Source organism: Lineus longissimus, chromosome 5 (assembly GCF_910592395.1).
Source record: "Lineus longissimus chromosome 5, tnLinLong1.2, whole genome shotgun sequence".
Classification (NCBI taxonomy): domain Eukaryota; kingdom Metazoa; phylum Nemertea; class Pilidiophora; order Heteronemertea; family Lineidae; genus Lineus; species Lineus longissimus.
This window is the reverse complement of record NC_088312.1, coordinates 2,709,753-2,724,062: the sequence shown is the minus strand read 5'-3', so window position 1 is coordinate 2,724,062 and position 14,310 is coordinate 2,709,753. Positions and strand designations below refer to the sequence as shown.

Below are 14,310 nucleotides of genomic sequence, written 5' to 3'. Positions count from 1 at the left end.
GTGTTGCCGTTGACAGTGATTTTTGTATTGTTTAAACCTCAGAAAATATACTGATACACCAGATTTGCTATTTGTTTTGTAACGAGTTAAATTGTATATTTTACTGATAAAGCTGCAGCTTGCCACGTATGTGCCCTAAAATAAAACCAGCCTTTTGACTTTGAATTCATTCCTATACTTGAAAATTTCACGAATAAAATGAGGATAAGATTCTCTCAGCGTCAAATCTATAGGCTATATATACTGGTATCGGTTGTTATTGGTGTTCTCTTCATCTTCCTTTTTCACCTAAGAAGGCAACCTGACAAAGCCGTTTATCATGGACCGGTAGATACCGCAATGTCTCCACCACGACAAGTGGGCGAAAAGGGCAAGATGGTGGAACCACCTAAAGGTTAGTTCATCCGATAGTATCTCTTTGTATCTTTTTATTTCAACTCTACATGTCCATGTATATTCATATGAGATTGCCCACCCCAGTTCATTGCCATGCTTGAGCTAATCTAGCGTAACAGCAAGACAATACTTTAGGGATATTTGAATGGGTGTTTTGATATAGCGCGGAGGGTAGGTTTCTTAGTGGGAAAAATGATCTGATAATAGAATCATGCTAGTGCTGATATTCGAGCAAATGAGTTATTAGTATTTGGCCTGAAAATCCACGAGACAGCATCATCAGTTTAACATTTTGTTACATTTAAAGCACCTCGTCCGGCACACAAGTTCGTTGTCGACCATAAGAAGCTTGGCAAGGCTGCGATGCATGAGTACAATGATGGATACGAGAACACGGGCTTCAACAAGTACGCCAGTGATAGGATACCCCTGGACAGAGATATACCTGACACAAGGAGTCTAAAGTAAGGAGAAACAAACACAGAAGAAGAGCTTTACAGAAAATTGTCAGACAGACCACGGCACAGTAATGCATTGCACTGAACACACGGGGAAAAAACATACGTGCGATACGAAGGTCTCGGTAGGCTTATGAAATACGACTATGTATCAATCTTATATCATTCCCAATTGATGTTTCTTGAATAGGATAAAATTCTCCCCGATTCTTTCCATATGGGTCGCCATTTCACTGCAGAATGAACCCGAAGCACGTTTCTGAGGACAGTCTATATTGAGTACATTTTTAGCGATCAGCGAGCCTGGGCGATAATTTTTCTGCCTCGGATGTGTTGAATAATGGATACATGCCGCTACTCATTGCATTTAATTTGATTCTCAAAATTACGATCAACCATAGTTTGTAATGGTGACGTATAATCTTGAATGCACTTAAATGTCTCTTTTCCGATTTCATTGTTTCCATAAGGTGCGCGTCCACTCCTTTCTACGACGAGAGTGCAATCCTTTTTTATCCGTCTTTAGGGGTAGCCATCCCATTACGGAACGAACCCCGAAGCACGCTGCTGAGGACTGTCCACAGTATCCTGAACAGAACCAGGCCAAGCCTCCTCAAGGAAATCGTCTTGTTAGACGATTTTTCCGATTCCGGTATGGATATTTCCGCCATCCTCAAATGATGACTCGCTGAATATCAGATAGTTGTATAATTATGGTGTTTGTGCTATTTAGGAGGGACACTGCACTGCAAACAAGCGATTTATATCGAGGACAGCGACATGCGATTATTATGACATTTGGTTGAGCGATTAAAAAAATTTGTTGTCTGCGCCGGCGTAAAATCATTTGTCGCACCGATCTGCAATAAAGTCAGACAGATCTGATACAGTGAGAGCCGACTCCGTAGTCTTTTCACTGGTACATGTACTTGCGACAACTCTCCGCGCAGACTAGCGATTTTTACAGAAAACGGTCAATATGAAAAACATATCTTTGGTGCACTTTCAAATTGCATTTCTTAGATTGTCCAGATACTGACATATAATAACGACTTAAATAGATCTAGTGGAGTTATGATGGTTGGCAGTTCGCCCTCAATCTATCAGCCTGAAATTTGAACGGTATAAATCAAATCATCTCAGATCACTGCTCCATTAAAATTGAGAGTTGTCGTTGCAGAAGAAACTGTCTCGGCGCTGAAGGAAGCAGAGAAAATGAGTCCAAAGATCACGGTCCTTCGAAACGGGGCAAGACTTGGCCTCCATCTTTCAAGACTACAGGCAATTTTAAAAGTCACTGCAGACGTCGTATTTACCACTGATGCCCATGTGGAAGTCGGATACGGTGAGTTCAGTTCAGTTCAGTTGTTAGACCTTATTTGTTTTAGTCTGGAACCAAAAGCTTATGATCTCACCAAATGGTTCATGCAGCTATTAGAGTCAGCCACCAACAGCTACATTATGATCTCACCACATGATTGTTCCATTAGAGTCAGCAACAAAAAGCCATGCTCTCGTATAAAGCCCTCGAGTTGGTTGAGCTAGAGTCAGCAATCTCACCCATGATATAGAGATGAGAGTCGGCAAAAAGCAATATCTTTTTCACATTTTGTCAATTTAGGCTGGGCGGAGCCTCTCCTTTTCTTCTTGCAAAAGACTAGGCAACCTCAAGCAGTCTATAGTCCCACGCTAGATATCATCGACAAAGACACGTTTGAGTATTTTGGTACACAACCCGTCAAGCCTACCTACGTCATCGGAATTGACTTCTTTCTCGACACACTGCCCCTATGGAACACCCCAGAACAGCAGAGGCATTTTGATAGATCCTACGCACCCATCCAGTAAGTCTTTTTCATGCGAAGTTACTAATATGTTGCATTTCCACGTTGATTGCCGCTACAATGACGACAATGCTACAAACCAACCATACGTTCTTCCTCCGGTAACCATGTAACCTGTCCGAAACGTTTCGGAAAATGGTGTGTTTAACCGGGATCGTTCTGCATCACTGTTTGCAAGAGTACTGCATGCGTTATACTTGTCCGAAGATGAATCAGGCAGGGTTTTGTATCGGCTATACAGAGGCAGCCATAATATACTTTGAAGAAATCGGCCCTGTAGTTCTCGCAAGGCAGCCCAGGAGGAAAGTGACATGACGAAGTAAAAAGCCGACATGTAAAGGCTTCGGTGTCCGACACGCGCTGACGCCGAAATGCCGCGTCGGAGTAGGAATTCGGCTTAGAGCTGGCCACTCTAAAGATGGTCAGCTTTCGAGTGGCACTGGAGAGTGACACTGATTGAACTTACGTCGACTCATTCGACAGGGAACCAGCAGTTGGTACGCATTTTGCCATGAGAACTGAGTTCTACGGGAAGATAGGCGGTATAAGTATGAACCGGATGGCTGGGGCGGATGTGGAGATTTCATTTAAGGTAGGAAACAAGCTTTAGAAGGCCAGACGCGAATTTCAGTTTTATAAATCATATGTACCCAATTTACAGTACAGTTAACACGAAATAATAATTCGGGCAAAGATGAGTGTCGGCATAGCCCAGCGCAGAATCTATTATAAACTGTAAGTTTGTCACAAATTTATTGGCATGTCGTCGTTCAAAACTGTTTACAAGTTCTTTATCATGCAGATTCCAAAACCTTAAGAAGTGTTTGCTCAGTTATCCCGTCGTTCCACCAACTCCGTCCTTTCCACCAATCCTTCCTTTCCGTTATTTCCGAAAAGTTGACATGATGTCAAAGTGTTGTATTTCCAGGCATGGCTGTGCGGCGACGGGATCTTCCGCAACCCATGCTCGCGTGTAGGTCACATCGACCGCGATCCGGTCCTCAGCCAGGATGCTGACAGCATGATCTCGCCAGAGGAAGTTATCCAGGAAAAATCGAGCCTAGCAAAGTACTGGATGGAGGACTATGCTCATTTTGTCTGCTCAAGATTTAAACCACACCTCTGCGTAAGTAGAAATCGGTCTTTGTTAAAATGAAAAGACAGCACTTTCTTGTACGAAGAATAAGAAAGACAAATGGTGATCTCAGTCTGTTATCTCACAAGGTGAGACAGATTTACCGCCTTCTATTCGCTATCGATGACAGTTTCAATGAAGAACTTTGACACGAAGTGGTCAAGTTTTGCACGATTCGGAAGAGAAGAAGTAATTTTATCAACTTTTTTTATCAACTTTTGCTTGTGATTGCGAGCGGTTTTCAGCCCTCTTAACTTTCTCATACCTTTATACAGAGAGATGTTCCCGTCCATAGCGATATGACACTCTCAGACCGTAAAAGCTGTCAGGCATTCAAGAGCTACTTAACCAATGCTGCTTTCATGATTTTCATTCCATTTCCAAACGACCTTCAAGCGCAGGGTCAGGTGAGTACATGGCATTTACTTTCGCATGAAAATAGCTTTGATGTTAAGAACGTTATACTCGTGTCATTTGAATTAAAAATATATGTGGGTTGTTTTTCCTCAAAGCTTGATGTCGGTCAAATTAAGATGATGACATCTTTTGAAAAACGGCTTCTGTTTGTTAACTGTCCTTACAGATTGTCAATAATGCCCAAGGGGGAGAAATGTGTCTGACTCAGGTTCTTTGGCGACTTACCGGAAGACCAACTCTCCAGACTTGTTTACCATCAATAACAGCGAGAAATCAGGTAAGCCCTCGTGGTCAGTGGCCGAAGTGATCGGATGGGGCCCAGGTTCATTGTAACCGAGCAACTTCATTTTTCAATATAAGAAAATGACGTCATGAAACGTCAGATACATATGTACTAGGATAGTTTCACCGATGTTAGCCCGCTTCATTGATTAGTGAATAACTACGCCGGAACACGACATCCTAAGTGTTGTTGTGACCAATTGGACGGTTAAAAACTGCATTCCGCCACTTGAGGGCTCGGGGGTGGATGGGGTTGGGTATGAAAATCCAGGCTGTATAGTAAATGTATAGTAAATCTGATGTCGTCATCTTCCTTGCAGTATTTCATGCTGACAAAGAAAGGTGAACTACGTCAAGACAACGGTTGTATCGAATACACCTTAGATGCATTGAGGAAGATGAAATGCAACAATGCGCGGACATGGAACTATCAGGTGAGTCATGGATATGGACAGAAATAAGGGCCCATACCCTAATTTTTAGTGATAATGAGAATGTCATCTTTCTGTTGTCACTATTCAAAGGCTTCTCATACTCATTCGTGGATAGTTACCTTGAACCTTGAGGTCGTAGGTTCGAATCCCATTGCCGACGTGCGTATTGCGCACGTGATGTTGAATAAAGGATTCACATTGGATAGGAACATGTAAAAGCATTTTAACAGGGTTGTGTCTCCCTCGGGACTACTGATTCACTGGCAAAAAGGCCAGTTTATCATCACCATCTTGTAGTGTTCACCAACTCCCGTCTCGTTCCCGTCACTCCCGTAAATCTCATCCGTCATGTTAAACGGTTTTGGAGGTACATTACATATAAGGTCTACGTTTTGACGATGTGAGGTTGAGCGGCGTGTCTTCTTCTACTGCGTTCGGAGCGGCGTTTCTAATTTCAACTTTAAAATTACATCAGTAACTCTAAATGAACAGCAACACAAAGGGAGCTTGACAGAACCTTGACGGAATGATGACAAGAGCTTGACGCGAACGAGACAGGAAACGGTGGGCCAACCGCATTATATCCTCTCTGAATCGTTGTCTTTTTTCAGGATTCGATGCTCAAACACCTAGCGAGTGACCTCTGTCTCACCCGAGGTGATAACAGCGTCGTTACAGTAGCAGCGTGTAAAAAAGGAGAAAAGAAACAGATATGGACATTTAGATCACCAACGGAGTGATTCATATTAAAATCTTATGAATTGACAATTTCTGTCTCTTCCTTATGGTCATGGCCTGTTTGTGGCTGCAGTCGCCCGAGACGTGAGACGTCCTGTACAATTGCTCAGAAGAATACAGGCAGAGATTCACTCTTTGCGAAAAATAGACTTTTTTGAGCTCACATCCTGAGATACAGGTTTTTGATACTCCTACATCGTATACAAAATATCGAGAGGCGGAGAATAAAACCACTGGTTATGTCAGGATATTGATCTCAATGTTAATCGATTGCAAACAGAATCATGCAGACAATATCTAAACTACCCAACAAAAATACAGTTGAGATCAAATGAACATGTATGATATCAATAAATCTAACTGTTCATCGATGTACGTTCGCAATGAAAATCAATGCGTGGCCATTGAAATTTCATATGTACCTGCAAGACAACTGATTCGATGATTATCATTATGGTTGTCATGCCAATTATGACTTGGTGCATTGCGCGCAGGGGAGAAGTTGTTGTCGTTGTATACGAGTCGTGCTGTGGTCTGTCCGGGGGTCTGTCAAGCAAACCCGCAACACATTCAGCGAGTTCGGACACGCCTTGAGATCACCCCGAGCGTTGGAAAATGTCACTTTATGCTGGTGCAAAATTATTTTGAGATACGGCTCAGGTTGATGAAGGAGGTGCGTGCGTGTTGCCGGCCGGACTTTGGTCGGTCCATCGAGGATAGTCCTATTTGCTGAACTGTCTCCAGATATATGTATTTATTGGATGGGAGACGTGTTTTCAAGGTGTACCTGAACGAAACCTGCCCAGAGCAACGATTCAAGAATCAAAGTTGCGAATCGCTGGAACAGCTGTAAAACACGACGCGAATACGGCCGGCGACAGTCGTGAAAGGCGGAAGTGTGGCCGGCACAGTATACATGTATGTGTGTTGTCGACGAACAAAATTTCTAGATGGTTGCGATTCGTATTAGTAATCTGCTCGTTGACGTTGTGTGCGAATTGGACACGATTAAGATTTCTCCAATTATGCGTCTGTATTTGGTGGTGACATATGAATCTTGGTAATTCTTATAATTATTCCCGCATATAATATTCATATTAAGTTGTATGCGTACTTCACCTAATAGACAAAGTTTTGGCAGGAATAATCATTGCCTTTGAAAATGTGCTTTCGGCAGACTCTCAGTCTTTGTAGTTGCGTGCCTATGGCGGATGCGTCTCTGCTGATGTCCAGAGACATATGTCAAACCAGTCTTCTTCTAATGACACAGCATTTGTCAGTTATGTCAATTCAAAGGGTGGCCCTGTTGAGTTGCTAAATAAACATCTCTCCAGCTCCATTTTTTACGAATTGGAACGAGCCCCCATTATTTACCAGGTTCTGCAGGGAATGTAGGCCGCGCCGTACATCTGGCGATGAAATTGCTGGCGACGTGCAATCTCGTCGCAAGCGATTGATTCATCAGGTACGTGGGTGGGGTCTTGCGATTAGAATTCAATTTCGTACCGACTACATGTCACAAGTGGTGTGGAAAAAAATGCAGTCCGAGATGGGAAAGGATGTAGTCCCAGTTACAATAGGCAGTAGTGATCAAGCTAATACAGTCAGAGCAAACGAGCGTGGTTGCTACGGCCGTAAAATACGACACCCTTTCCGTAAAAGTGTCTCCTTCACAATCGCAAGCACGGACCTGTTTATTCATAGGTCCGTGGTCGCTTAGGTTCGGATTCCACTCTTGCTTCGCTCCGTGACAGTGGTAATATTTGGTGATAAAAAAACTACATATTACCCACTGTTGCGGTGGGTTGACAACTTTTGACGATGCTACCTGCGCTTTCAACCAACCACGCTTGCGGGTATTATGACATTTGCCAAATATCCGCTGTGACCGAGCGTAAAATTTCAGTGTGGCGGCGACTGCCACGGGAAAACGATGTTTGTTGAGGTCGGGGCCCATACAGGTCTGCGGTTTCGGTCCCGCGCAGGTGGTCTATTGTCAGATGGACGTCGAGACAGTGATAGACTTCGAGGAACAGGGTGTAGACATTGAAGATGAGCCAGAGAATATTATGATGGCTTCTCAGCTGCACACCTGGCGATCTGGTGACAGAGACAAATTGCCTCTCGCAAGTGATTCGATCGCGAGTTGTGCGGCTGCCGTTGAAGGCGCCAGGCAACATTTTCACAGGGTAACCACCGGGGACCTTACACTCCGGATTGGACGCAGTGGACCCGCCGGCCTCGACCCGTTCACCCGAGATAGTATGAATAGGATGATGAGATGGACTGCCCCGGGAGCCTACGGGGATCTCTACCCAGAAACACCGCCGGCGTGCCCGTACTATGGAACAACGTATTACCTGTGCGCTGGTTGGGTTTTTGGGTGCGACATCAGCCTCCAAGAGTATGTCTGTATTAAGTGCGACGACATCCTGAAGTGACCTCATGGTCTAAACCTCCTTTGAAGTGGCACTGAGTAAATCTTTAAATCCTGATGAGATGGCAAAAAACTTGGTCAAGATGGTGCGATTAGGATGTGAGGCAGCACATAGATCGAATGGCTCACTTCGGGAGCTGATGACTCAATTGGCAACGATATTGGGAGCGTCAGGACCAAAATGACCACAAAGACTTTTGATCGAGAAATTTTTTAGATATTAAGGAACGGTCTCGCTTCGAGTGCTTCGAGAAAGGCACCGACATTGTATTATTGGCCCAATGCTTCTTTTTAATTTTGACATTTGGCATGCGTGAAATGTCTTGCCATCATTTGTGGATCGAAATCCAGTTTTTAAGGATCTTTGCATTACACATCAATTTGATCTCCATTGAAAGCATCACTACCATGAAATACGCACTTCTGGTGACATCGTTTGCCCCGGATTCGTTCGGCGAGACCTTCCGCGCAAAGACCATTTTGCAATGTTCTGGTAGTTGTTTTTCACGCTACCGGGCAGCGTCTTTCCTCTACCATTACGAGATTGAACTGTGCTCACCCCACCAATACCTCTTTTCAAAACCAACCCGGAAGAAACACGAAAGAATTCAAATCAACTACGGCTTTAAACTCATGATACAAAAGGTAAGCTGTAAAATTCTTGATCGGTCTTAATTCCGTCTTGAATGATTTCCCAGACAGATTTATTTCTCTTCTTCTTGGAAAAGGCTGAGCACTGAGCGGAACTTTTTCAGATTTGGTATCGGGGAACTGAAAATCACCACTTAGATCCATGCCGAATTCCCGGCGATGGCAATTGGTCGCATGAATGAATTTTCTCCTGTGGGTGGCATTTTGACAGGTTGGGCCAGGTACTAAGCACCACTAAGATTACACTCCGGACGCAATGGACCGGTCTCGTCATTGGGGAAAGACCATCAGGATGACGAAATGGACTGCATGGGAGTCAAGACTTAGATCAGATCAATCGCAGTTCGAGTCAGAAAATGTCATAGTTGCAGAAATCGAGTCTAACAAACCTCCCACCCTCAGTCCAACCAAACTAACTCAAATAGACACCTCTTCTCCTCACACCCTCAAACAACAAGGAAATGATAGGCAAGTAAAACATTTACCCTCTGCTCAATATGTTTTGATAATTATTAGGGCATAATTACTAATGACAGCGAGTACAGTACAACCTCTCTATTGCGGACACTTGCGGACACTCTCCAAGCGCACGTGGGAAACCATTGTTTTTGCCTAATTGGGAGGGAATTGGACCAAAAATTGGCCATCGCCCTGTCCGCAATTCGGTGTAGAGAGGTATCCGCCGTACAGAGGTTTTGTTATTGGAAATGACTTAGAAAAAATCGGGACTGGCCGGACGTGTCCGTAATGTAGAGGTGTCCGCCTGGCAGAGGTGTCCGCTAAGGGAGGTTCTACTGTAGTTTTATATGAGTGCCTTCCAGAAGTTTAAAGTCATTGGCCTTCATAAAGTGCTCTCCCTCCAAGGAACTTTTGAAAAGAAAAAATATTTAGCATTCAGTTCATCTGCGGTATCTTAAATTCTCTTCTGTATTCTTCAGATAAGACTGGAGGCTCTTACGTATACAAGGACAAGATTCCAGTGCCAGTTCCAAAAATAAATATATTGTCAGAATACTACATATTTTCTACAAAGAACCTGTTGGTACTTGTCGCAGTCTTTGACAAGAAAAAACTGCATTCGAGGACAGTCATAAAAAGTTACAAATGGGATAATACAGTTGATAAATCCGGTTATCCTTCTAGGGTCGAATCACAGTGTACAGTACAAGCTGCTCTGATAAGTAAAGATTTCAACGGTTACCTTATTGCCAAAAAATGGGGGGGATCAGTTTTATATGTGGTCAATATTAAGGACTGCGAACTCCTCGCAAGCATTGATCATGAAGGTGACATTAGTTTTATAAGACTCATAAACTTTGTTGGAAATGAAACTAATGCACTTATTCTATCAAATGATAGAATGTGGCGATCAAATCGTCTTTATTGCACATTTAAACTTGAAATACATCGAGGAAATTTCGATAAACAAAAGCAAAAAATGCGACTCCTTCGACAAGTTGAAATATGGTCAAGAGGAGCCAGTTTTGATATAGTTTACTATTTTCTGTGTGAAATGCTGAGATGGACAAAAGACATTATAGTGTCAGTTCGGTTGAAGCCACAGACACCAGAGACAGCTCAATTATGGCTGTACACGAAGGCCAGCAATTATCAAAAACGTATTTTACTAATACCTTATGAGCTGAAGGAATCATTCCAACGTTTAAGATTGGTTCATCAGTCAAGAAGTCACAGAATATTCGTGGCAGCCTACAGCGGATCAAATACTAAAAAGATTACTGTGCGTAGTTTTGAACTGAGGAGTAATTTATCAAAATTTACCACAATACAACCAAAATATCACACTCAAGTACAACGAGGTGTTTATCTGGCCATGGACACGAAAGGACACTTGTTTACAAAGAAGTTTAGTAGCGGTACTAATATCCATATCTACCAATTTGTCCCAGAAATAATAGGAATCTAAATGCAAATTGCCTGGTAGGCAAGATATGTTAGCTTTTGAAAATGCCAGATGCCACACTTCCACCAAACCCGGTAAGTAGAAACAAAACAACTCTAACAACCTGATCTTCTTTATGAATTTTATTATGAAATATCGTATCAAAATGAAGTTACTTTTTTGATTGTCATGAAACAATCAGTAACATTACAACGGCAGTGAGAGTGCTTCGCTTTGCAGGACTGAGATAAAGCACCATTACATGACTGGACCATTATCTCAGTTTTCCCTAAAGATAATCCAACAAGAAAGTACAAGAGTCAGCCGGTGTCTTCTATTTCAGCTCTCATTGAACTAGCATGCTGCTGTCCTTAAGTCACGAGTGAAATGTTTTTCAACCAGTCTATAGGTCATAAGACATTTATATTCCAAAGTGCAGCTACCGTAAGGCCAATCCTGGAATGATGAAGATGGCTTCGTTATCACTTCCACATATCAAAGTGTTTCCATTGATATCCAGCGTATTAATTGGCATGTTGTTATCGCCTGGGAGAATGTCATTGATCTCCATGCGATGTTTGGTTGATTCGTTCGTTGTCCATGGATTCCCAGCTGACACGGCCGGCCGAGGGGCAGAGTGAGGTACAGTCCCTGCAAAAGGTCAGCATTCAGATTAAGATACACTTAAAGCAGAACTAAAGTTTTTACAGATATTAACATGTGTAGTAGGATCCTTTACTACTCTCTATGTGACAAAGGCCAAGTTCTTGCAAGGCTCGTAGAAATTTAAAGTAGGAATATTCAAGAGCAGTTATAGACATAGCAATAAGTATATTTCTACGACAGTACCTACCTCCTAGTCCCACCCCGGTTGTGATAGGCATGGATGACGTCACTCCACTACAATCCCAATGCCATACAGTGCCGTCTTCAGAGCATGTAAACAGGTGATTTGGGTTTGAACGATGGAACCGCACCTCCCACACTGAAAACAGAGATGTAACGATAGTGAGTGTATTATACGTGCCAGTCACCCATCCAGATTATGACCACATCGTCTCAATCGAAGGACTGCGTAGAGCCAGATATTTTAGTTCCTTGAAATACATTCCCCTTCTAGAAATGCAATCCTAGGTTTTCCCAAGGATTGATCTTTGGCCCTATCGTGTGGTAGCCAGCAATATTAAACACTAGGCTATGAGGCTTCTCTAAAAAAAGGTTTTAACACCTGTAACTTACTGTCTGATGAGTGTCCCTCCATCAGGGTCACTGGGCATTTCTCCTGCCTCATGTCCCAAGTGCAGAGATTACCATCCTGGCCTCCTGTGGCTACAATGTGGGGCTGGGTAGGGTGTTTGTCCACACAGTGCAGTGGGATCATTTTATCACCAGTGCTACAAGGAAACAGCCAAGTCAAATTCAATTTTTCTGGTCTGGAGAATATGGCTAATGAATTCACATTTGGCATTCCATGAACATTGTTACCAATACTTTGGCCCGTGACTGTCAAAGAAAAGGACACCTTCCGAACACCTAGTTGAAGTGGCACTAGTCATGTTATGAAATATCCCAAAATCTATAAAGGATAGTACTTTTCACTCCCAAAGTTATCTTTATATACAGTAGAACCTCTCTATTCAGGACACCCTTGGGACTGACAAGTGCTGTCTTTAATATAGAGGTGTCCTGATTAGAGAGGTCAAGTTGAATGGAAACAACCAATTTGGGACCAAAGCTAATATCCTTACTAGAGAGGTTGTCCTTACTAGAGAGGTGTCCGCTAAGCGAGGTTCTACTGTATAGCTACACCAAACAACCTACGTGTTATAGTGAACTTACAGCTTGAATATCCTTGCTGGTTCATTGCCGTCTGTTCTTAGATCCCAGACTTTTAACTGTCCGATTGAGTTGATGGCAATCACTTCAAAATGTTTCAGGAATGTGAGGGCATTTATAGTCGAGCTGTCTGCTTTATCTGGAAGTACAAATGTGAACCATCACAACAAAATAGGTGTAAGGCAGTGCACACACTATAACACATCAAGCAAGGACATCTCCTGCTCTAGGATATACAACAGCCATTCCGGTCTGCAGACACTGATGTCAAGAAAAACCCAGGGGATCACAGCAAGACCTAGGAAGGACACGTCACTTCATATCCACGACAGGACTAAAGATATGGAGAAGAGCTTTGGAAAATATCAAAAGACAGACTGCCATAATCTCAAATGCTGCACTGACCAATGATTCTTTCTGGTTGTTTTTGTCCAACTTTGAGCACATTGATTCTTCCATCTTCACCACCGGAGACCACCAAGTCTGAATCTCGTGTCGCTACACTTGTGGCTGGGGCGTAGCCGCTAATGTGGTGATGGGCTCTCTGCCATGTCTGCTGTGTGGCTAAAGTCTGCAAGTGATGAAAGAACATGGATTAGTTTTGTTATTCATGTGACATGAAAGCAACTGACAACTCAAAAAGAATCTGCATTCTGCTGAATGAAAAGCAGTAATGCTCTGTCAGGATTTGCCTTTTAAATGCATACCACTACAAGTATGACTATACCGTTGGGCACACACTGCCAACTGGGTTTATTTAATGGCCAAGTGACTCTGTAATCGGCCAGGGGAAGGAGGCATGATCAGCAGGAACTTTCATTTAAACCGCCTTTAAATTTGCCTTTTTAAGACTTTCTTGATGGTCGACCCTCTGCAGGTGAAATTGGTGAGAAATCATACATACATGTGTGTTACTGTTGTGTTTGTACACTGTTACATTCCCGGTTGATCCTGCACTAACCAACACATCCTGAGTCATATACTGAAAGAAAGACAAATGCAAATAGTGTACAGTTCTTAGACTTATGAGAGTGCAATGAGCTGGCAAATTATGTTGGTATTCAGTTAGTTTAAGTAAGACTTATACTAGTAATTTACCTGAAGATCCATGACATCTCCATCATGGAGGGCGTTACACACTAGCCGAGGGTCATTGTCTGGAACACCATCTCCGTGTGCATCAATTCTCTTGTCTTCTGTATCCAACACCCAGATACTGACATGGTTTGAAGCTGGCTGAAGTGAAAAGCGAGGGCAAGTATGAAATTTCAGATACAAATAGCAAGGTTTACAAATCCGATCAGCCTTTCAGCCATTCAGGACTTGACCTCATATCCATGCAATCGGGCCACTATATGATTCAGGCCTTACTATTGTTCAGGCAATGGCTAACTTTAGGTGCACAACTTGCGTAAGTTTCCCCCAATCATGCAATTGAAATTTCCAATATTACAATGCAACATTATTTTTTTATAGAAATGACAACTAGAACAACGGAACAATTTTTTTGAGACACACTGTTACTGTATGAAATTAGTCTTTTAAATTACACCCCATTTCTGGCCACTTTTCCAGCAGTTACACACAATATCAACTGCTCAAAATCACCTCACAGTCCCAGCTACCAGTGGCAAACGTGTCAGAGGTATGTAAACCCTGTTCTAGAACCGGCTTCCAGCGAATTTTGCTGATTTTTTGCGATACAAATTTCACGTTCATTTTCACTTCTTTTCTTCGACAGTAAATAAACTTTGTTGTACGGATTCCAGATCCGCCGCC

General features: G+C 42.8%; 2 protein-coding genes across 2 annotated transcripts; one reads left to right on the top strand and one right to left on the bottom strand.

Moving 5' to 3' along the window:
* The first annotated feature begins 100 nt into the window (after positions 1 to 100).
* LOC135488154 (polypeptide N-acetylgalactosaminyltransferase 5-like) lies at positions 101 to 6,592 on the top strand. The gene is made up of 11 exons (XM_064772626.1): positions 101 to 394; positions 704 to 860; positions 1,325 to 1,506; positions 2,035 to 2,199; positions 2,476 to 2,698; positions 3,182 to 3,290; positions 3,627 to 3,824; positions 4,109 to 4,240; positions 4,417 to 4,527; positions 4,853 to 4,966; positions 5,578 to 6,592. The coding sequence occupies exons 1-11, from the start codon at positions 199 to 201 to the stop codon at positions 5,704 to 5,706; spliced, it is 1,716 nt and encodes a 571-aa protein (XP_064628696.1). The 5' UTR covers positions 101 to 198; the 3' UTR covers positions 5,707 to 6,592.
* A 4,214-nt stretch (positions 6,593 to 10,806) lies between these two features.
* On the bottom strand, positions 10,807 to 14,259 carry LOC135488114 (nucleoporin Nup43-like). Its single transcript, XM_064772554.1, has 8 exons — positions 14,140 to 14,259; positions 13,630 to 13,767; positions 13,436 to 13,513; positions 12,937 to 13,102; positions 12,535 to 12,670; positions 11,935 to 12,089; positions 11,549 to 11,680; positions 10,807 to 11,346 (listed from the first exon to the last, which is right to left on the bottom strand). Exons 1-8 carry the CDS (start codon positions 14,248 to 14,250, stop codon positions 11,135 to 11,137), a joined length of 1,128 nt encoding a protein of 375 aa, XP_064628624.1. The 5' UTR covers positions 14,251 to 14,259; the 3' UTR covers positions 10,807 to 11,134.
* Between the last annotated feature and the right edge of the window lie 51 nt (positions 14,260 to 14,310).

Coding starts and splice junctions, on each gene's coding strand:
- LOC135488154 (XM_064772626.1), top strand. CDS start 199: ATGAGGATAAGATTCTCTCAGCGTCAAATCTATAGGCTATATATACTG. Junction 2,200..2,475: donor CCATGTGGAAGTCGGATACG/GTGAGTTCAGTT, acceptor TTGTCAATTTAG/GCTGGGCGGAGCCTCTCCTT. Junction 3,291..3,626: donor ATGTGGAGATTTCATTTAAG/GTAGGAAACAAG, acceptor TTGTATTTCCAG/GCATGGCTGTGCGGCGACGG.
- LOC135488114 (XM_064772554.1), bottom strand. CDS start 14,250: ATGAACGTGAAATTTGTATCGCAAAAAATCAGCAAAATTCGCTGGAAG. Junction 13,768..14,139: donor CTGGTAGCTGGGACTGTGAG/GTGATTTTGAGC, acceptor TTTTCACTTCAG/CCAGCTTCAAACCATGTCAG. Junction 13,514..13,629: donor GAGATGTCATGGATCTTCAG/GTAAATTACTAG, acceptor TCTTTCTTTCAG/TATATGACTCAGGATGTGTT.